Below are 24591 nucleotides of genomic sequence, written 5' to 3'. Positions count from 1 at the left end.
TCTTCTCGTCTTTTCTTCCTCATTTTACTTTTTTTTTTCTCCTTTTTATATTTAGTCAAGTTTTGACTAAATATTTTAACATCGAGGGGGAATCGAAACGAGGGTCGTGGTGTATGTGCGTGTGTCTGTGTGTCTGTGTGTCTGTGTGTGTGTGTAGAGCGATTCAGACTAAACTACTGGACCGATCTTTATGAAATTTGACATGAGAGTTCCTGGGTATGAAATCCCCGAACGTTTTTTTCATTTTTTTTATAAATGTCTTTGATGACGTCATATCCGGCTTTTCGTGAAAGTTGAGGCGGCACTGTCACGCCCTCATTTTTCACCCAAATTGGTTGAAATTTTGGTCAAGTAATCTTCGACGAAGCCCGGGGTTCGGTATTGCATTTCAGCTTGGTGGCTTAAAAATTAATTAATGACTTTGGTCATTAAAAATCTGAAAATTGTAAAAAAAAAATAAAAATTTATAAAACGATCCAAATTTACGTTTATCTTATTCTCCATCATTTGCTGATTCCAAAAACATATAAATATGTTATATTCGGATTAAAAACAAGCTCTGAAAATTAAATATATAAAAATTATGATCAAAATTAAATTGTCCAAATCAATTTAAAAACACTTTCATCTTATTCCTTGTCGGTTCCTGATTCCAAAAACATATAGATATGATATGTTTGGATTAAAAACACGCTCAGAAAGTTAAAACAAAGAGAGGTACAGAAAAGCGTGCTATCCTTCTTAGCGCAACTACTACCCCGCTCTTCTTGTCAATTTCACTGCCTTTGCCATGAGCAGTGGACTGACGATGCTACGAGTATACGGTCTTGCTGAAAAATGGCAGCTACTTGACTAAATATTGTATTTTCGCCTTACGCGACTTGTTTTCTGTTTTCTCCAGTTCCACTGTGGGCAGCTGTGAAATTGTCACTATCTGTGACTACCCGAGTCATGCGGGTCGGTGATAATGAACTTAGTTTACAGAAGGATTTCTCATTTCGAGGTTTTCCCCAAATATTATCAACAATTTCCTTCACTCCTTGTTTAGGAATGCTGCTATTGCTCATGTTCAAATATGACGTGCCCTTCTTGTACCTTATTTTGAACCCCAAAAAAAGTTTCATTGTGTAGGATGTTTGTGTTCACCAGTTATTGAAAGTGCTAGAGTCGGTACATCTGAACCCTGATCATTGACGCAGAAAGATCACCCCTTGCCAAAGCGCAGAAGGAACCCATGGCGTCAGGGAATTTAATTTTAGCTCAAACACAAAAAGTGCCTGAAGTTCGAAAGTTATGAAAATAGAGAAGAAAGAGTTAAAATGTGAATGTGATGACGGAAATGGACAGCATAACACTGGAGGAGGAGGGGGAGGCGGAGGAGGAGGGGAGGAGGAGGGAAGAGGAGGCGGCATGGCAATGGGGGAATAAGGAGTTGTTCATGGCACTGATGTTGTTAAATGTGATAGTAGGAAGTGAAGGAAGAGAATTGGGATGGGCGGAGGAGGGGAGGTGGACAGATAATATGGAGAGGAGAAAACAGTATTGATAACACTGATGTTGATTATGATAATGGTGAGAAGCTGGGGAAGGAGGAAGCTCAGAGACAGACGGACAGACAGACAGACATGCAGACAGACAGACAGACAGACAGACATGCAGACAGACAGACAGACAGACAGACGGAAATACAAATAGAGAGAGTGAGAGAGAGAGGGATGCGAGGGCAGACAGACGGAGACAGACAAAAAGAGAAAGAACATAAAAACAAAGAGAGAAAGAAACAGACAAAGAGTGTACTATGTCGACAAAGAAGCTGGCGGAAGAGAAGCACCTGTAATAGAAAAAAGACTAGAATGGAAGTCTATGAATGATTGAAGAGGAGGAAGAAGGATTCGGGAAGGGGGAGGCAGGAGGGGGGGGGGGGGGGGGCTCCAGGGGAGAGAAAGACAAAAACGAAAATATAAGGATGACTAGAGGGAAACAAATAACGACAACGGTAAGAAAACACAGATAGATACACACGATAACAGAGTGAACGATTACAAATGAGGAGGAGGAGGAGGAGGAGAAGAAGGAGGAGGGGAGGGGGAGGAGAAGAAGGACGAGGGAGGAGGAGGAGGAGGAGGAGGAGAGGGAGGACGAGGGAGGAGGACGAGGGAGGAGGAGGAGGAGGAGGGGGAGGAGGAGGAGAAGGAGGAGGAGGAGGAGGAGGGGGAGGAGGAGAAGAGGGAGGGGGAGGAGGAGAAGAGGGAGGGGGAGGAGGAGGAGAAGAAGGAGGAGGCGGGGGAGGAGGAGAAGAAGGAGGAGGGGAGGGGGAGGAGAAGAAGGAGGGGGGGGGGAGGAGGATGGCGATGATAATGAGGAGGATGATAAGGAGGGGAAGATGGAGGAGGAGGAATACGACGGCGACGACGACGGTGACGACAAGATGATGACGACTACGATATCAACAATACCTGCAACCATAACAACTTTTCGATAAAACTAAAAGTATCAGAACCTCCAGCAAACATTGATTAATACAAACATTTTGACACAGTGTCATACGCCAGCTTTAAGCAAACACAGGTGTGGATGAAGAGGACACGCTCAGACCTCCCCCCTCCCTCCCCCCCCCCCCCCCCCCAACCCCGTCCCTTTCAGGTGGGCGGGGCAGGTGATTCGAAACGAACGCGTCGCTACCTGCAACACTGGGACCCTGACGAGAGAGCCAGCGCAGCCCATCCTACATGCAAAGGAGGAAAGTATTTAAAATAAATGGGAACGCCCCGTCTGCGTCCGATTCAGAACTAGACATTTTGTGCGGAACGACACATCGCCCGGACCAGTAGAGCAGAAACTAAGAGGGAAGGTAACAAACTGTGAAGAACTACAAGAAACGGACAAGGTAATCTACTGCTTTGTGTTTTTAAAATCAATGTTGTACACATGTGTAGTTATAAGCTAGTGTCACTTTGCTGTCCAAGATAAAGTGTAGTATTTGTAAGTTCTCTTTGATCATAATCCAGTTTCTCTCTCTTCTCTCTCCATTAATAAAAGAAAGTTGGTTGTTTCATGTTCTTTGTTTTAAAAGCCGCATTTGGTACTTGCCCTGACGTATCAGGATAATGATAAAAATGAAAGGGAAAAAACTGATAGAGAGGAAAGAAAAACGCAATATACTTAGAGGACGTCAATAGTGATTGAGCTTGTAATTGTAAATTTGAACAAGAAGGAGAACAACAACAAATAATTATGTTATTGTCTGTCTGTACAAAACAGAAATTTGTCTTTTGCCTCACAATTACAGATTACACAGATGTTTTGGTAACACTGATGCAAAAACTGTACGATTTTTATATTTGTCCTGCCGTTTTTGATTGTTTTCTGTCATCGTATCTTTCTAGTGAGAAAAGAATTGTTTTTGGTGTATGTTATAAAAATGATGTTAATAGTGAATAAGAACGATGATTCCTCTCGCCGTCTAAACTCAAATAATTAACAGTATTTCATTTTCCCATACTTTTTATCTTTCTTGTTTTCGTGTGTTGTAATTCAACTTGATTGTCGTGATTATTCAAAAGGTGTGAATAGTCTCGTAGAGTGCATGGGGACAGAATGATGGTTGAGAAAAATGAAGTCCCCCTAAGTTGTTTTTCAAGTTTGAGTGTGTTTTCTACTGAACACACTAAAGTATACATTTCTGATACATGTATAATTAGTTAAATCATGTATTGCTGGTATGAATGTGACATTGATCAAATATTTCTCGTCCTATATTTTATGTGACGTTGTTAAGAGTGGTGGAATAAAAACGACATTTTGTCGTTTTTGCTTTTGGACCTCATGATGGTGATGGAGATGATGATGATGATGATGATGATGATGATGATGATGATGATGATGATGACGATGAGGATGAGGATGAGGATGAGGATGATTATTACTGTTGTTGTTGTTGTTGTTGTTGTTGTTGTTGCTGTTGTTGTTGATGCTATGCTGTAAACTTGCAATTGGGCCAAAACCAAAAGGTGCCCCCTTTCAAATGATGTCAAAAAAATGTCCACAAATAGTTTATTTGTGAGAAGATATCAATAAAGCTGCTTTTGTTGCAATCTGAAATAGTTGGACATTATTATGCCAAAGTTTTGGAGCAAATAATAAATTATTTATATTTTTTATTGAATTTCAAAGATAAAAACATCCCCTGTTTTTGCTGTCTCTGGCCATATTGTTTTGGGTGTAATCAGAAAGGCTAACATTAAGTAATAATAAATTGTTTTACATTCTATTTGGAGTATTTTACATGTTAAATAAAGTTGTTTCTATCATCTGGACTGTTCTTTTGTTTAAAAGTACTATTTTAAAGTTAAGAAATAAACACTTGAAATCTTCCAGTTTCTTGTTACAATTTCTGTCACACTCAATCACTGTCATTTTTCTAACTTGCACAAACTAAACACACGCAGACAACCCCGAATGAGTCTTTACATGTGCTCCTCATAACAGAATACAGGATGTGAGTCAATGGACACGATGATTTCAAGATTAAAACAATTTTTCGTGTGTCGCAAAATTTATGTCACAAACGTCACGAGAAACAGTGCTGCTTTTACTACATCGCAATAACAATTTCGAACGAAGAGAACAACTTTTACGACAACCGCAAAGGAGTCTGCGCACAATAGCGTGTTTCCGGTTGTGGAGAGAGCATGGCGTCCAGACGTGAGGGTGAGTGTTTTGCTTGCGTCACATCATAATTGCATGTCACGGGAAACAACGCGTCCTTGTAAATGTTACGAGAAACAGAGAAACACTTTATATAATCTAAATTACAGCTTCCTGTGTACACCAAAATGCTTCTAATCAAGAAGTTCAATAAAACAAAAGTAGACCACCGCGTAAACATTTGCTGGGAGTTGTTGTTTTCCGGATATAATTTTACGTTGGTTGTTGTGACAGAAACATAGTTCAAGTCACAGCTAACAAGAAACAGCAACACCAACCATATTTAGATTGAATCTGCGTTGAGTAAGCAAGTAATTGTGTCATCTTTGTTACTCAATTTTACTAGCTATTTGAGATGGGGAGAAAGTGTGGTGTTTATTTGGTTTGTTGATCTCTGGCTGCATGGCCTGTTTCTCGTAACATTTTAAGTGGGACAAAGCTTGATTTTCTGTCACGCTCACTAGAAACATAAACATGTGCGTGTAATCTATACAACATGTATCTAATGCATAATTGCAAGTGATTATAAATGGTAAATTTGTTTTGATTGTTTACAACATTCTGTAGGTTTGTTGATGTTTTTAATAGTAACATTTAAACACAAATTTGAATTTTACTGTTTCTTGTGACATGCTGTTTTTGTTGTTGTTGACAGTGTGTTAGTAGTTTGAATTCAGTACACAAGTTTTTGATTATGGGTTTTCATTTCAGACAAGGTTGAATAATAATAATAATAGTGTGATGATTAGCCTATAAAAGTAGTAATTACAATACTTGAAATAAGAAAAGAAAATTACTATTTCTTCTTCTTCATCATCTTCTTCCGTAGAGGACTGGGTTCTTTCGAACGTCTAGAGTCCTGCGGTGACGTCACTCTTGGCGAGTGTGGTCTGCTAGGCCGTTTGGACTAGGTACAGGGGCGAGACTATGTGCAGGGGAGAAACTATGTACAGGGGAGAAACTATACAGGGGGGGTGCGGTCAAGGGGCTCCCATGCCTGGCTGCGGAGGATTGCTGCCAAGGCGGGAGTGGAATGACTCCAGGGATTCAGAATTTCTTGTCTTTCATCGTGTTTGATCAACTTTGCTTCTCATCAACTGATCATTTATTTTGTTATAAGTTGTAATTGCATTCAGAAAAGCTGTGAGGTTTCTAATTATTTGCATAATTTGCGGTCATCACTCTTTAAAAAAATCTCATTAGATGTTAAGAAATAACAAACTTGGCTTAGAATTACAAACGACTGTTCCCTTTTTTAGGTTTACGACAAATCCTCCCCAAACCACCAAAGCCCTCGACAAAAACAAATGCGCAATGCTGCAAGGAATACCAGCAGAGAGTGCAAGCAGAGCCACATAAATTGGCTGCCTTCAAGAACACCAAGAGGTTGGCACAACTGCGATGGGTGGCGAATCGGTCTGAAGAGCAGAAGCAGATTGACAGAGAAAACGCCAGAGTACGACAGGCAAAGAAAAGGTATTGTCATTTTTGTTTGCCTTTAATTGTTGAATTAAGGTAAGCTTCCTTTTGTGCGGTCCGTTTCCGGTACGTATTGCTATGATGATTTTATTTTGTTCGAATGTAAATTCACAGAATTTATATATTTATCTTCATTGCAATTGATTTGATTTTACTTAGAAGATAAGATGTATACATTTTCATTTTCCATAAGATATTTTGTTCTTGGTGTGCTTTCAACAAACAAAAATAATTTGAAACAAGAAATGTGGCAATAACACAGCGCACTCTCAACCCGAAAGCAAACTTATAAACAAACAGATACACAGTCAAACTGAAAACAATAATTACGCTACTCTGTGGATTTTCTGAGTGCATCAAAACGCATTGTACATTTGTTATTATTTGAAGCACATAATTGAATGTTAATTGTGAAGGTGCTCCATGACTGCTTTGTTCTTGCAGTTAACATCAGGTCAGACTGCCGTTCATGGACAACAAGGAGCTTGGGGAGTGTACTTGGTGAAGTGCAACAATGGCAAGTCATGGAAAAGACCGGACTCCGCTTCTTCTTGCCACTCTCGGACATCACAGAGATCCTCGATGACTACACCATGCAGCAGGATGGGCGAACAATTTTCTTCACATTTCCTCATGTTTGAAGTGTGTGCTTCTGAGACTGAGAATAATTACTGGTCATTTCAACTGTTACACTTATGTCTCCCATTTTCAACTTTCAAAATATTTTATTTTCAATGTTTCCAATTGATTATTTTGACAATGAATGTTTTCACCGATACCAGAGTTTACTGGTGTTTGTAATTGGTGCTAGTCAAATGTTTGACACAAAATACGTGTAACACCAACATTTTCATTTCTAAACAGCGCGTTTTGGTGCTAGTTCAGTTTTGGTGGTGTTGTTTGTCTGACCTTTTCCATGACTTGCCATTGTTGTTTTTGAATTGGCAACACAATTAACTAATTTTGGTTCGTCAAGTTTTTGGTTGGGTTTTTATTTGTCCACAGCCTGATGTGTTAAAGCGAATTGACAACACAGTTTGCAACTAATGTTGGTGCTAGTCAAGTGTGTTTGTCAAAGTTTTATGCGTTATAATAATAATAATACGAATATTTATAACGCGCACATATCTCACCAACAGGCGACTCAAGGCGCACATACTCATTCAGACACACGGAGACTTAAAGTCACCAACACACACACACCATCAACCATTAAAATATGTACAGTTATTCAGGGTGGGATGGGGTGGGCAGTGTAGAATGCATGGATTATGTGGAAAAAAGGAATGTCTTGAGTGCAGATTTGAATGATTCGAGGGACTGTTGTTGACGGAGGGGGAGAGGTAGTGTGTTAATGACAATACAATAAGTAGTCATCACTAATTTGGGTGCTAATCAAAAGTTTTGAATTAGTTTATTTGTCAATAGCCAGTTTGACAAGAGTTCAACAGTCAATATAACACTTACCTCGACAGTACTAACCGCAGGAGCTTTCTAGTTTGCTGTTAGGTAGATTTTTGGTTCCTCTTTCCTGTCATGCTCTCTTTTTCTTCATGAATTCTTTTCTTTTTTCTGCCTTCTTGCTCATTCACCTGTATTTTTTCCAAAAATCTCTTCTCTTGCCGCTTGTCTCGCGATTCATGTATAGTTTAATCTGTTAGTGTTCTGATGTAAGTCCAGCAGTAGATAGGTTAAGCCTATTTTAACATACTGGAAACTGGTAATCTTCCAGTAGGTATTAATTTAGTTTTACTAAAGCCTGCTGGGACACAAGTAATGGGTTAGTGCATTTGTAAACAGGAATCGCTTGACAAGTGGCCCCCTTCATCCCCCCCTTCCTCGTCCTGATATGGCTCTGCGTAGTCGGCTGGACGTTAAGCAACAAATAAACAAACAAACAAACGTCTTGAGACGGCTCTCCGTGGTCAGCTAGACGTTAAGCAATGATAATAAATAAATAATTTGTATAATGGATTACATTTTTGTTGCATGTGTTGTGACAAGATTGTCACAAGAAACAGAAGACCAAATGTTTGTACTTGCTGTGTTGCTTTACAAAAAATGAAGCTTACTGCTTCTTGATTCATTTCAAATGTTATTCAGATGTCAAGTAACTTGTTTTAAAATATTTGCCACAATAATGGCTCTGTGTAATTTCAGATGTTTCTCGTAACATGTGACAACAATATGTGACGTAACTGTCACAGGAAACATGAATAAATCAATTTTTTTTCAACAAAAGGATTTACAATACTAATGAAACACTTGTTCTTATTAAGTTTCATCATATTGCTGAATATAGTGCTGCTTCCACTCCCTGTGTATGTGGTTAAATGATTTGTGCTAATTAAACTGTTTCTTGTCACATGTGACTTTAAATCTACCTCTATGTCACACACAGTTTGTTACCAGAAACAGGTTTTGCTTATTTTTTCTTTAAAATACATTCAAACAATACTAATGAAACACTTTTTCTTATCAAGTTTCATCATATTACTGAATATAGTGTTTCTTCCACTCCCTGTTTTTGTGGTTAAATAATTTGTGCTAATTAAACTGTTTCTTGTCACGTGTGACTTTAAATCTACCATTATGTCACATGGTTTGTCACAAGAAACAGAAGTTTTGCTTATTTTTCCATTGAAGTACACTATATAGTTTGTATCTGTTGAAGACCATATAGTTGGTATGAAGAAAGTGAGGTATTAAAAAGTTTGATCAAGAAGTAGTTATTGTTTTTTGTGGATGATGAAATTGTGGAAGTGAAAAACTGTTTCTAGTGACGCGACATTTACACGAAGACCATTTTCAAATAATCTGATCTGCAATCACTTTATTTGACTATGAATCAAAAGAGTCCACCAGATCTTTTAAAAAAATACGATTTTTAATCTTGCTATTGGAATTGAAGGTAGCAAATGATGCTGTTGAACCTGTTGTGCGTCACAAGAAACAGTTTTGCGGACGTTACCTAAAACACTAATTTCTCATAATGTCGACATCTTACATTCTTTTAAATGGAAAAAACGTATAGTTTATACATTTAGCACATCAAAAACACACAAGACATATTGAGAACCACAAAATGAAAATTCAGTGGTCTCTTTGGCACCTTTTGGTTTTGGCCCAATTACGCCACGGCTTTATGGCTGGTTGCTTTATGAAAAATGAATACCCCCAAAATGCTTTTTGATGAGCAGAATGATTTTGGGTGTGTATGTGTGTGTGGTTTTTTTTTTATATATAGTTAAACGACTGAATGTTATTTTTCAGACAATGTATCGTCTTGCAGCCCTTGTTGTGGCTGCCATCTGTGTGGCTCAAGTCACAGCACGTAAGTTGATCAACAGTTAATTTAATCTTTTCTTTTGTGGCAATGTATATTTTCATAAGTTTGTGATCATTTTTTTTTGTACGGTATAGTATATTTGTGTTGGCTGATCATAACCTTTTTGTCATTTACTTGTATGGCAGAGTACATTTTCATCAGTTGATCTTAAGTTTTTAACCATTTTTTTGCCAAGCAGAGTATGTTTCGTAAGTTGATAAGGAATTTTTAATCATTTTTGTGTGTCGCAGTGTATATTTACGTGAGTTGATTTGACGTTTTTTATCATTTTTATGAGGGGGCGTGTTTATTTTTGTAGGCTTATTTGACAGTATGCCATCATTTTCGTAAATGGCAAAGAATATTTTCGTACGTTGATTTGAAAATTTTGAGCTAGAGCCTAATTTTTATACTGTCTACTTTTACTTCAGTGTTTTGTTTGGTTATTGTATGTGCTTTATTTTTTCTTTTGAGGGAAACAAATAAAATTTCCGCTGGTTGAAAATGTTATATTCTTATCTTTTTCTTGTTTTTTGTCAGCTTCTACTTCTGGTGGTGTTTTTATTTCCTTTTTCGTTTTCTTTTCGACATGAGGGTGGGTTGTATGGGGTTAGGGGTTGCATTCCCTACTCGTCTTGTAATAATTGTACAAAGGGTAAATATATATTCTTATAGAAAAAGAGCAAGTGGTGAGAGAGAGACACAGGCTGAGAAGGTTAAACAAAAAAGCCATTGCTACCTGAGTTTGAACAGTTTCTAGTCAAGCCGTTAAAATATGTTTCAATGTTCAAGCAAAGCAACTTTCATTCAAAATACCAGGGACTGAAAATATACGAATATGTTGTTTCTCCCTCGACATCAAGCTGGCTTTCATGTCAATTTGACTCTCACCTGCACGTAGAAATCCTGCCGCCATTTGCATACAGTACCGCAGTCCAAAGCAAACGGCGCCATACCTCAGTTTAGAATGTCCGACGTGTGTAGCCTATACGCTGATTAGTTTTGCATTAAACAATCTACGCTGCACATAGAAAAAGACAAATATTTCGAGTGTTTGACAAAGAGAGACTCTGGGTAAATCTGTAGACAAGGGGTAACATTTCCTGTCCACCCAGTATCACCCCCCTACCCCTTCACCCCACACCTTCGCCTTCAAATCTTGACTTTGTTTCGTTTTTGAGGGTGCGCCGACAGAATCGCCCTCTTGGTAAACAAGCGGAGGCAACGAAAAAAATGGCTGAATAGCTTGATACTCAAGTGTTTGCATGCGCTTCGACGCCACGATTTGTGAAAGACTGAACGCTTGCTGGCGTATAGTTATAATTTCGTCGAATCACTGTTGACCTAAGCCGTGTAGGCCCTATTTTATTGAAACTCCATTGCGGAAGAAGGAATTAAAATAAATACATGTAGGTGTGCACAAAGATCGCCTTGAAAGGCTCGCAATGGTGTAATAAGTTATTATAACGAACTGAAGATACTAGTCTTACGAAAGCTGACTCGCCTATGACCTTCGAAAAATCGTGCCTTTAGTTACGACATTTTTTTTTTTATTACATCATTATTGAGAATCGTCCCTGGTCCTGAACAAAATATGCGCTCATTTTGTTTTTATTTTGTTTTTCGTAATTTATTTTAATAAGACGACTTATTGTTTATTCTCTGAAAGCAGAAACCTTATTTCTTTACCTGTTCTTACTGGTGGTCTGGGGTTTGGGGAGGGCTGGAATGGGGTGGGATGGGGGTGGGGTAAAGGGGTGGGCTGCACCTCAAATGCAGAATCGTGCTTTTGCACGAGTAGGTTTTTACATATATGGCGGTTTTTCCCAACACCATTTAGGCAGCCGAACTCCCGTTTTGGGAGGAGACCTACAGTGGATGCATTACGTAGGTAAATACCTAGTCCAAAAACATTATTTTTGACTTCTTTAATTAATGAATTGTTACATATTAAAAACATATGTTAATATTGTATTTTTGTAAACATTGGTTTACAAAAGTAGGTAAAGACCTAGTCTTGTGTTACATGTGCAGAATGCGACAAATACTCAGGACGAGTGTGGTTTCTCCTCGACGAGTCAGAAACCGCCAGGACGGCATCCTCCTCCAACCTAGACGTGGTGCCCGCATCCCTCAGATACGACATCCTAAGGTCTCAGATTCAGCAGTTCGCGCAAGGTCTGACCAATTCTAGCCGGCCGGTCGAAGTCGAGTTGGGCATCGTGTCATACCAAGGGTCAGCTAGACAGACCCAGCGACTGACCCCACCCAACACCTTGCAGACCTTGCTCAACAACCAGGTCACCAACGGCATTATTCCGGACTCAATCCTGACCCAAGTGAGTATAAACCAGAGCGTGTAAAACAAGTCGCGCGAAGAGATGTTAAAACTTACGCCCCTCATGGTTTGACCTTGCGGGCGTAAAGGCTTTCCTTAAATTACCTTCAAAGTTGACTTCGCGAAGTCTTAATGTCGAAAAATAAGGGCCAAATTTCCGTGCATCTTCTTGGAGTAGACTTCGCGAAATCGACTTTGCCTATTGACCATGAAGCTTCATACAACATTTCGATGTGATATCGATATCAAAACCCTTTAGTCAATCTGTCAGCATTAAAGATGAGTATTACGTGTTTACAGGCCACATGACGACGAAACTGAAACCAACCATTGTTCAAAATGGCACCTTACTTCCATTGGTATATCGCAGGAAGTTGTCATAGGTAGGTGATATCGCGCAGGAAGTTGTCATAGGTAGGTGATATCGCGCAGGAAGTTGTCATAGGTAGGTGATATCGCGCAGGAAGTTGTCATAGGTAGGTGATATCGCGCAGGAAGTCAGATATTAGTTAAATAATGTTTGTATCTCATCCTTACGTCTCTCTCTGTGCAGGGTGGCGTAGCCTCAGGCGGGTCGTGGACGTACACCGGTCTCCAGCAGGCCAACAATATCGCCTTTGTGCCAAACTACAAGAACATCATCGTCGTAGTCTCCGCCCAGGCGTCCTTCAGCGCTAACAGGAGTGCTCTAGCACAGGCCGCTGCCAACCAGCTGAGAGTCAAGCGTAAGAGCTAATATGAATCGCTGTGTCCATTATGTCGTGTTGTGCAGTTTTGTGTTGTGTCGGGTCGTCTGTTTCAGTGCCAGTCTGACGGGCGCTGTGGCGGGGTGGTAATTAAGACGTCGGCCTCTTAATCGTAAGGTCGAGGGTTCGAATCCCGGCCGCGGCCGCCTGGTGGGTTAAGTGTGGAGATTTTTCCGATCTCCCAGGTCAACTTATGTGCAGACCTGTTAGTGGCTTGTCCCCCTTCGTGTGTACACGCAAGCACAAGACCAAGTGCGCACGAAAAAGATCCTGTAATCCATGTCAGAGTTCGGTGGGTTATAGAAACACGAAAATACTCAGCATGCTTCCTCCGAAAGCGGCGTATGGCTGCCTTAATGGCGGGGTAAAAACGGTCATACACGTAAAATTCCACTCGTGCAAAAACACGAGTGTATGTGGGAGTTTCAGCCCACGAACGCAGAAGAAGAAGAAGAAGAAGTGCCAGTCAGAAGCGTTCTCAGGCACAGACCGCTGCCAACCAGCTGAGAGCCAAGCGTAAAGCCCGCTACTAACTACAGCCGAACCAAGCCGAGCTAGAGCCGAACCAAGCCGAGCTAGGTTTTGCGAACGTTGCACTACGTCATCAAATCATGTGATTCCCCTATTTTTGGGTTGCAGCTGTAACGCTCGAGGTTCGCCGATTCACTCCTGCAAACCTTGCAGCGCGTCACTGTGGCCTTAGACGAACTGACTTTTCAGTGGATGAATATTTGTGTATCTTTATCCTTGAAGAGTGACAATAATGGCAGCTATAAAGCCCGCTACTGACTACAGCCGAACCAAGCCGAACTGGGATCGGCGAACGTTCGGCGAATGTTACACCTTTCGGGCGGGCGTTCGTGGGCTTAAAGATCCCACGATTGACAAAAGGGTCTTTCCTGGCAAAATTGTATAGGCATAAATAAAAATGTCCACCAAAATACCCGTGTGACTTGGAATAATAGGCCGTGAAAAGTAGGATATGCGCCGAAATGGCTGCGATCTGCTGGCCGATGTGAATGCGTGATGTATTGTGTAAAAAAATTCCATCTCACACGGCATAAATAAATCCCTGCGCCTTGATGTGCGCGATATAAATTGCATAAAATACAAATAAAAAAAATAAATAAATAAATCCCTGCGCTTATAATTGTACCCACGGAATACGCGCGATATAAGCCTCATATTGATTGATTGATTGACACCTTGCCTTGTTCGGTGTACTAATTAGCGGCGAATTTTCGGTGACACTGGTCACATGATCAAGAAATATCACGTGAGAAGCCTTGTGATCGATTGACAGCGTTATATCCGCTATTATTGTCAGTCACTCTTCAAGCCGTATGAAGATACACAAATATTCAACCAATGAAAAGTCAGTTCGTCTAAGGTTACAGTGACGCGCTATTTCTATAATATCGCTTCGACTTTTCTTGTGCAAGAGAAAGGAAAATATTTCGAATCAACAGCAGACAGTAAGGAAATGATAAAACTCCATTTGACGTAGACTGAGTACGCAATTTCATTTGATTCTTCAGGACCTTGCATTGGCATTGCAATTTTCAAGCGAGGTGGGAAGTGCTCTGCAATCAGTTTTGTTCCCCCCCCCCAGCCCCCCCCCCAGCCCCCCCCCCCCCCTCCCAGCTCCCCCACCCCCCCCCACCCCAATAAAACACGACAAAATTGTTTTTTTTCAGTATTTTAACATGGTCAGGTAATTATTCTTAAAAATCAAACGTGTCATTCCTTAGAATAAGTCAACCTGATATTCTGTGTTCAAAATTTGTTTACCTCTTTGTTATTTGTAGCGTTAGAAAGAAAAAGGGACCCTGCCTAACCGTTGTAACATTTAGCAGGTCACCTAGGATCAGTCCTGATTGGTCAAATAGCCAACGAAACGGTAATAATACGGCTTCTCGAGCATCGCCGTTTATGTTTTAACTTCAGAGATTTCACTTTGGAAGAGAGGGTGAAGAAGAGGCGTCTTGTTTTTTTCAATCGGTGTCGTATTTCATTATGTTGTAAAATCTTTAGTTGGTTTTTACTGACCACGAGTCTTGAGAGCAGGTCACTTCGAGGGTCGCCACTAATTTTGCTCAATCTGCTGTGCAGAATTCGACCTCTACGTGGTTGCGGTAAAAGATAATGCCAATGTACAGTACCTCGATGAGCAAGAACTGAAGCTGGTGGCTGGCAACGATCCCAACCAGTACAACCGCATAGAGAGCTACAACCAGTTGGCTGCTCACCTCAACACTGAGGTTCGCGACAAGCGACTGTGTAGCACTGTCACCACCACCACTCCGCTACCCACCACAACCCCAAGAAGCACTACCACCCCTGACCCCGACCACCGTGAGTTTTGCTGAGGGAGAGATTGCGCGTGATTGCGTGCGAGCGTGTGTTTGTGTGTGTGTCTTTTTGTGTGTGTATGTATGTGTGTGTGTGTCTGAGTGTGTGTGTGTGTGTGTGTGTGTGTGTGTGTGTGTGTGTGTGTGTGCGTGCGAACGTGCGTGCACGCGCGTGTGTGTGCGTCCGTGCGTGCACTTGCGAGTGTACGTGTGTGTGTGTGTGTGTGTGTGGGTGTGTGTGTGGGTGTGTGTGTGTGTGTGTGTGTCCGGGCGTGCGCGTGCGAGTGTCTGTGTGTGTATTTGTTTTATGTGTGTTCCTCGGTCTGCTTTTCGGTTGACTCAAGCAACCAAGAAATGAAAAAATGGCGCCATGTGCTGTTTCAGCCTGCGCCCGATGCACGCACCACTCGGGTACCTACAACGTGCCTCACCCCGAGACGTGCTCCAAGTTCTACCAGTGTAGCGGCCTGGACCCTGAAACGGGAGACTACCTCTTCCATGTCTTCGACTGCGGCCCCGGTACCCTCTTCAACGAAACTGACGCCAACTGCGTCTGGCCCAAGGACTTCTCCTGCCCTGCTTGGGGTAAAACATTTAAGGTTTCATGCACCTATCCCGCTACACACACACACTAACACACATACGCACGCACGCGCGCACTCACACACACACACTCACAAACACACATACGCACACACACACAAACACACAATCACACAACACACACACACACACACACACACACACACACACACGCGCAGATCACTACCCTTCCCATTACACTCTGCCCCTTCACCTGTCCTGCATTTGAGTGAAAAATGCAACTCTAGCTAAGCCCCCTCCCCCTTCTCATGTCTGGTGAAATCTTTGACCTTGAAGAAAAAAGACCTCACTCCACATGTAGAGTTCTAGCGCCACGTGTAAGTTCTCAACATTCTTCCAGAGGAAGCAGCAAACGCAAAAGTCTTCAGAGAATGACGCTTATCTCGGTGACTTTCCATCATGAGCACCTGCTAGACTAGTTTGACACGACCTCATTTGCATAATATTCACACGTGTGAGTTTATGCTTTAGTTCAGTATGACATGGGTGGTCTCCCTCGCCTATGAAGGGTAAAACGTGAACAAAACCTTTCCTGCAACTAAGTCCCGGTCGGGGCAATTCCAACATTAGATACTGACCTAACACTGTTTCAGGAGGCCAATGCACAATCGGACGCGTCGAGCAGTTCCCCCACCTGTGCTGTGGCAAATACTGGCGGTGTGCCGCCGGCCTTGTCGATGAGATGGATTGTGCCAATGGACAGGTATACCAGAACGGGCAGTGCAGGACAGTGTCCGATAACTCCTGCCTGCAGAAGTCACCCTGCCCCGTTGGCACATACACTGGTGAGTAAAAAGCACTGATATTTAGAGCAGTGGTGTCCCCCATGTAAGACCTTCTTGTGTTTAAAGGGAGGTAATTTTTAAATGGAGCTGAATTTCACAGTTTATGAACAGGAAGTCTGGAAAACTGCGGTTTTTTTAGAGGTGGGGTGGGAGGGGGGGGGGGGTTTTAATTAGGGGGTCTTTCTTGTAGTACTAAGCTTTGACTAGTTTCGGTCAACACGTCTCGTTGAGAAATAACGAGAGTCACCGTAGACCTTAGTTTAGGCAAACCAAATCTACCTTCGTTGGAAGACTACAGCACAAAAATGAGACTAAGACAGGTAAAAATAGAATACACAGGAATTGAATTCAGTTTAGAGATTGATCGACACGAGATCTTGGACAAGTGATATTTTTCACATCTTCCAGATGAAATACACACCTTACATTTACATTGGGCAGAAAACATTAGAGTTAAAACATCAACAACAATTCTAATAGTATTTCAATAAATTCTCTATTACCACTTTTAGCGGTTATCTTAGTCTGAAAGTCAGTTTTGAGGATGACACTTTGAGAAAGTTGTTCACTAAAAGTAAAAAGTTAATGAATTAATAGCAATTTTTAAGATAAACGTTTGCAGAAGTGTGCCTTTTTTAACGTCTCATCGTTTCTTCTCTTGTCCAGAGTGCCCCTACAGGGTAGTGGCCGACAACCCCTGCCAATTCAACAACTATGACCCCGTCAGTCAAATGAAGTAAGTGACATTTTGTAGCTACATCTATGACCTCAACAGTCAATCAGAGTAAATGACACTTTGTAGCTTCAACTATGACCTCAACAGTCAACCAGATTAAATGACACTTTGTAGCTTCAACTACGACCCCAACAGTCAAATGGAGTAAGTGACACTTTGTAGCTTCAACTATGACCTCAACAGTCAAATGGAGTAAGTGACACTTTGTAGCTTAAACTATGACCTCAACAGTCAACCAGAGTAAATGACACTTTGTAGCTTCAACTATGACCTCAACAGTCAACCAGAGTAAATGACACTTTGTAGCTACAACTTTGACCCCAACAGTCAAATGGAGTGACATTTTGTAGCTACAACTATGACCCCAACAGTCAAATGGAGTAAGTGACACTTTGTAGCTACAACTATGACCCCAACAGTCAAATGGAGTAAGTGACACTTTGTAGCTACAACTTTGACCCCAACAGTCAAATGGAGTAAGTGACACTTTAATTGTAGCTACAACTATGACCCCAACAGTAAAATGGAGTAAGTGACACTTTGTAGCTACAACTTTGACCCCAACAGTAAAATGGAGTAAGTGACACTTTGTAGCTACAACTATGACCCCAACAGTCAAATGGAGTAAGTGACACTTTGTAGCTACAACTATGACCCCAACAGTCAAATGGAGTAAGTGACACTTTGTAGCTACAACTATGACCCCAACAGTCAAATGGAGTAAGTGACACTTTGTAGCTACAACTATGACCCCAACAGTCAAATGGAGTAAGTGACACTTTGTAGCTACAACTATGACCCCAACAGTCAAATGGAGTAAGTGACACTTTGTAGCTACAACTATGACCCCAACAGTCAAATGGAGTAAGTGACACTTTGTAGCTACAACTATGACCCCAACAGTCAAATGGAGTAAATGAGACTTTGTAGCTACAACTATGACCTCAACAGTCAACGTATAGATCTAAGAGCACTAAGGAAAAGAGAACACTCTGATTATAAACAACAGCAATGAGTAAGAGTTGTGATTCTTGAAAGTAATTAATGTTGATAATCCTAACCAGGTCTTTTTACTCTTCAGTCACACCATGAACTGTCCCGTCACCAAGGGATGGAACCAAGACGAGTGCGCGTGCTCAGACGATGTGACGTCATGCCCCATGGAAGAGGGTGTCGATGTTATTAATGGAAACGATGCAGTTGGTAGGTTCGCACCTTAACACTCGAAGAGTTAAATTCTACTAAAAATGATCTTGAATTTGATCATTTTGGGCTTATCTATGAGAGTTGCAGGCGGTATTGTTCTGAAAAGGCATTTAATTAAGTAAGCTAATTCCATGGTACACATTACTGTGTAAATATTACAGCCGACGATCGACCTATAGTATACTAGCTTCGTTATGATGTTACATTCTGGATAATTAGAAATGCGTGAAATGGAAACAAGAAGTTTCAGTTCAAAGTATCCAGCTGTCTGCCAACTCAGAACTGTCGTCGACCTACCAGAGAAGGCCTAGTTCATAGACAAAAAGGTAAAGAACCTGAAGCAATGAGGCATTTAAGATTGATACGGTTAGTAGGGGAAGGGCTCCTAATATGGACCACTTTTTGTTTCATGCTGATAACTAGCTTGTTTTCTTGCGAAGAAGTTTCATTTTGTATTTGGTAGTCCTTCTCTCTTAGGTTAACCGTTAGGCCTAATTAATAATAATAATAATAATGGTTATTTATACGCGCACACCTTCCCAAAGGGAAGCTCGTGGCGTTTACAAAGGCGCTTCATGCATACACTCGTACATAACAATCTCACAACCTTACATTCCACACAATCAACCGTACGAAAAATAATAATAATAATAATAAAACAAGTACAAAATAAAGGATAATAAAGCAAATATCTAACTGTACATTATTAAAAACTCTAAAAGAATATTATACATCGGTGCCAAACATTTTGTACAAGGTGAAGTAACTGGTTCTCACTGATCAGCAGAAAAGGCGGATCGGAAAAGGTGGGTCTTGAGGGAGCTAATTATAGTGAAATAGCTTTGATAGACATTCAGCAAAAATTAAATACAGAAAAAAATCACCCAGGCTCCTAATATGGACCAGTGGAGCGGCCTTCACGAAACACTGACACTGTAAAAAGCCCCCTATACTTAAAAAAAACCATGATACAACTTAGTGTGCAAGTCAGACTAATTAAAATATGCTTGAGATTTATCTGTTTCGGGTTGATGAGAGCATTATTTGAAGCACACCAGGAAACTAAAGAAGCTTATCAAAAACAGAGTGAAAATAAGTGAAATTATCAACTTCTACGAAAAAAAGACTATTTGTTATATTTTTTTGAAATCTTGAGGGCTAGTAATAGGTTATTTCCAGCAAGCTTCTTAATGAATTAATGAAAATAATCTTTAGCTTTTATTTTCTTCGATTTGTTGAAGGTGGTCCATATTAGGGGACTCACACATACTTTGAGATTTTGCTATTATTTTTTGTTTGCAGTAGAAACTCGGGGTCAAAACTGCTAAAATGTAAAAAATACGGTCTTAGATGTTGTATATAGCAATTTTTGTGTAATAAAAGCTTTGGCTATGGACAGAAACGAGCCCGTTATAGGCGGCGAATTTAGAGTGAACCCTGCCAAAAGTGAAAAAAATAGAAAAAGCCTAACGGTTTTGAGGTTTGTGTTTCTGCAACTGTTTTGACATGTGCAAGTTATCCAGAGAGGGTGAATACAGCGAATGAAATTGTTTTGAGCGCTCTAGCGCCATTAGTTTGTCAGAACAGGAGGTGGTCCATATTAGGAGCCGGTCCATATTAGGAGCCCTTCCCCTACTTACCAACTCAAAGCTTGCCAATGTCGCAATATTAGAAGATATGTACTCTTCCAAGGAAAATGGATCGACTAGTCAAGAAAATGGACCAGTGGTGAAATATGTGCGCGTTATAAATTCTCGTATTATTATTATTATTAATGTATAATGATGACTGTTCAGGAGTGCATGTATTGTAACATGCATGTTTTTTTCTTCATTCCAGACTGCAAGTCTCACATGCACATAAGCTTTGATGACAGTGAGTATTAAAATCAAAACCTGTGTCCTTCTGCCTATATTCATCTCTTACTTTCTTTCTTTCTTCCTGTCTTTTTTTCTTTCTTTCTTTCTTTCTTTCTTTCAATTGTAGATTTATTAACGTTCTATACCGCATACGTAGTCATCATGCTATTATATGTATATTCCCTCCTGGCTTTCCACCAGAGACAATATATCCGGGCGTATAACGATGAGACATGTCAGACTCGGGCAATGAAAAAAGCTATTAACATTGTGAAGGATAAAGTTGCATATCCCACACTCAGTAATCATAATATCATATACATCACCCTCTGATTGATACACTGTATATATCAACCCCTGATTCTGCACGTGACAGACAGTTTCCGGGCTATCAACGAGGAGACAGGTCAAGACTCCGGCAAGTGGATCGCGCAAAACGGAGTCCAGATCAAAAACGATTACGCCGAATTCAATGGCCAGGAGGGCATTGAGAATGACATCGTCTTCATCCCATACTACGCTAACCGCGTCTTTCCCAACAAATTCGCCATCCGCCTACAGTTCCGTTTCCACAGCAACCCCTCCGAGACTGAGTACGTGCTGATCGCCAACGATCGATGTGCTGAGGTCAGTCCTGGGATGTAGACGTTTGAAGGGTGGAGGTTAGAGAAGGTCACACGATGTTTATAAAGTAGGTGTGTTGGTTGATCCCAAGCTGAATAATGATCAGAGATGCGCTCGCAGGTATGTGAAATAGACAAAAGCATGATCATGTGTGTGTGTGTATGTATGTGTGTGTGTGTGTGTGTGTGTGTGTGTGTGTGTGTGTACTGTGTGTGTGTGTGTGTGTGTGTGAGTGTGTGTGTGTGTGTGTGTGTGTGTGTGTGTGTGTGTGTGTCTGTGTGGGAAAATGCGGTGTGAAAGGAGGAGTCTTAAAATGAGGACACATTTATTGAGTCGTGAACATGAAAACAAAAATAAAATAAAAAGTCCTTAAAGGGGAGGAGGGTCTTTAATTGGGAGGTCTTAAATCGAGGTTGCACTGTAGTGACTCTGTCGTCGCTGTGCACAGTGCATCGCCACTCTGCGAGTGACGGCCAGCAGGAGTAACGCCAACCAGTGGACCTTCACCTTCTGGGTGCGAGACGTCCTGGGCGACGAGGCCAGCATCTCCGCCAACATCAACATCAACGACAACCAGGTCAGTCCAGGTTCAAATCCTTAATTCACAGCTTCTTTTGTAGGTACGGTACTTTTTAGCTTTCTGCGCTACCATTAACATTAACAACAACCAGGTCATACCATGGGTTTTATCAACACCCAGTGTTCAAATCCTTATTACACAGCTTTATTTCTAGCTACGGTAGTTTTTAGCTTTTGTGCCACCATTAACATCAACAACACACAGGTCATACCACGGGTTTCTATCAACATCCAGTGTTCAAATCCTAACGTACACAGCTTCATTTCTGTATAGGTACGGTACCTTTTAGCTTCTCTGCGTGGCTTCCTGCCCTCTTTAAATGAGCAAACCGTAAACAACCAAGCTATAAGTGTTCATCCGTCACTTGTCAAGTTGTGTATCTGGTTCGTTCACGTCAAAGGTCGATCGATCAAGGTTCTCTCTAAGAATGTTTCGTGAAAAGCGAACATTTTGACTTTGAAATTCGATTCGTACCCTAGACTTATCTGTTCACGCTCAAGGGACATAATTATTAGCTTGTTCATAGAGGACTGTTGATAGAGACCATTAATTCGGGACAGTGTTCTTGAATTGTCCATGGTAACGGTTGAGGGATATTCCGGTGTTTCAGGGCTGGAGTGAGGTGAAGGTAGTGGTGGATGATATGCAGATCAGTGGAACGGTCAGCACGCCATCAGGGCTACAAAACATCCAGGAGCAAATGACTGGCCCAGACAGCACCATCACCGGAAGTACGTCACCATTACTACTGGCGGGCATATCTTTTTATTTTTATTTTTTGAGTGGCTGAATAATTGATTGATTTCTTGGGAATCATAGCCAAATAAGATAAGTTTTAAGGAACGAAAGATTTGCTAATGTATTTGGTCTTTTTGGGGCTGAGGGGGTATAGAAGTGCCTGCAAGTCTGTATTTAATTGCTTCTGTCTTGCACCTTCTAAACGTTTTGAATTGGTAACGTAAAAAAAGAAAGTGTATCATAGTTTAGACCGTTGTAATGAATAACAGCCAAATAAAACCATAGTTTTCAAGAGCGAAACTTAACTTATCGATGGTCAGGTCGTTGAAATGAGTAAGTTATGAAATTGGTGCTTTATTGACGTGAAACCTAACTATATAGAGCCAGTTCGTCATTATGATAAACAGTAATGAAATTAGCGCTTTACAGACGTGTAACATAATTGACAGCTAGGTTGTTATTATATGGCTAACACTACATTTAATACCATTGTTGCTTTACAGAAGTGCAAGAGACAGACTGCGGACTGTCCATTGGTCAAGGCCGTATCGGAGGCCAGACCTCAACGCAGACGGTGGCTCTTGATGGTGATATTAATGACGTGAGTATCTAGTAGAAATATAGTAGTATGACTCTTCTTGCAGTGTGTGTGTGTGTGTGTGTGTGTGTGTGTGTGTGTGTGGTGTGTCTGGGTGATGTGTGTGTATGTGTGTTGTGTGTGAGCGAGTGATCCCTCCGGCCGTGTTGTTTGTGTGTGTGTGTGTGTGCGTGCGTTCGTCCGTGTGTGTGTGTGTTTCTGTGTGTGAAAGAGAGAGAGAGAGGCAGGAGGGGGAGGGGGAGGGGGAGAGGGAGAGAGAGAGAGAGAGAGATAGATAGAGATGAAAGAGAGAGAGAGAGAGAGGCAGGAGGGGGAGGGGGAGAGGGAGAGAGATCGAGAGAGATCGAGAGAGAGATTTTTTTTCTCGAAATAAACTAACAATTCTTATGCCGCTTTGAACCTTTGTGTCACAGTTCAAGTTCTACGAGTGCCAGGACCTCACCGACCTGAACTGAAAAGCACCGAGACAGCGAGCTTCTTAAAGCTGCAGTGACTCGGCAAATTTCTCACAATTTCTGGAAGTCCCGGAATTCAGCCCCTTAATGGAAAAGGACAAGAGAAGACTGACAGCAAACATCGAGACTAAATCGGACAGCTTCCAAAATTGACTTGGACGTGTCGGGTGACCGCAGCTTTAATACAGAAAGTGACTGAAGGCTGAAAAAGCATTTCCAGCCATCCCGTACCATCGAACCAGTGATATGTTCTGTTTTCTGTGAAGTCTGCATAATCCATAATTTTGTATCTGTTATATCATAATGTTTTGCACCTTAATATTTGTAATGTTCACCTGTTTTCACCTTCAGTGTTTATTTACACACAACAATACATCAGAAAATGTTAAATAAGAGATCGGTTCATGTCGTGATTGGTGCTTCTGTTGTTTTTTTCTCGACAAAATCTGCTCGAAACAATATGTAAAAGATAGAGGAAGGGAGAATCGACCTTCATTTTGCATTTGAAATAGTTTATTCGTAAATGGTTCAATACAATCATATTAAGAACTTGTGGTTATCATCCATGTGTCTACTGTCATTGTAACTGGCAAAATTTTGAATGCAACGTCTTTACCTTGTGATATGCATGCACAATGCGCTGGAAATGCAATAAAACTGAACACAAAATACATATCTAATTTTGCACACACCTTTGTAAGCAAGAAAGAGTGAGTGAGGGAGAGGGAGAGAAAGAAAGAAACAGAGACAGAGAAAGGAAAAAAGAGAGAGAAAGAAAGAAAGAGACAGAGAAAAAGACAGAAAGAACAAGTCGCGTTAGGCGAAAATACAACATTTAGTCAAGCTGTCGAACTCACAGAATGAAAGTGAACGCACTGCAATTTTTCAGCAAGACCGTATACTCGTAGCATCGTCTGTCCACCGCTCGTGGCAACGGCAGTGAAATTGACAAGAAGAGCGGGGTAGTAGTTGCACTGAGAAGGATAGCACGCTTTTCTGTACCTCTCTTCGTTTTAACTTTCTGAGCGTGTTTTTAATCCAAACATCATATCTATATGTTTTTGGAATCAGGAACCGACAAGGAATAAGATGAAAGTGTTTTTAAATTGATTTCGAAAATTTAATTTTGATCATAATTTTTATATTTTTAATTTTCAGAGCTTGTTTATAATCCAAATATAACATATTTATATGTTTTTGGAATCAGAAAATGATGAAGATCAAGATGAACGTAAATTTGGATCGTTTTATAAAAAAAATATTTTATTTACAATTTTCAGATTTTTAATGACCAAAGTCATTAATTAATTTTTAAGCCACCAAGCTGAAATGCAATACCGAAGTCCGGCCTTCGTCCAAGATTGCTGGGCCAAAATTTCAATCAATTTGATTGAAAAATGAGGGTGTGACAGTGCCGCCTCAACTTTTACAAAAAGCCGGATATGACGTCATCAAAGA

At 40.9% G+C, this 24591-nt stretch overlaps 1 protein-coding gene across 1 annotated transcript; it reads left to right on the top strand.

Annotated features, from left to right (window-relative positions):
- The first annotated feature begins 2730 nt into the window (after nt 1–2730).
- On the top strand, nt 2731–23806 carry LOC138971028 (uncharacterized). Its single transcript, XM_070343630.1, has 15 exons — nt 2731–2887; nt 9460–9520; nt 11549–11853; nt 12406–12577; nt 14711–14953; nt 15334–15534; nt 16146–16337; nt 17004–17073; nt 18155–18276; nt 20119–20154; nt 20515–20765; nt 21211–21339; nt 21953–22073; nt 22584–22681; nt 23092–23806. The coding sequence occupies exons 2-15, from the start codon at nt 9463–9465 to the stop codon at nt 23131–23133; spliced, it is 2040 nt and encodes a 679-aa protein (XP_070199731.1). The 5' UTR covers nt 2731–2887; nt 9460–9462; the 3' UTR covers nt 23134–23806.
- Nucleotides 23807–24591: the final 785 nt, after the last annotated feature.

This window comes from Littorina saxatilis, linkage group LG7, assembly GCF_037325665.1.
Source record: "Littorina saxatilis isolate snail1 linkage group LG7, US_GU_Lsax_2.0, whole genome shotgun sequence".
In the NCBI taxonomy this organism is placed as follows: domain Eukaryota; kingdom Metazoa; phylum Mollusca; class Gastropoda; order Littorinimorpha; family Littorinidae; genus Littorina; species Littorina saxatilis.
The sequence above is the reverse complement of the archived record's forward strand: the minus strand, read 5'-3'. Positions and strand labels throughout refer to the sequence as shown.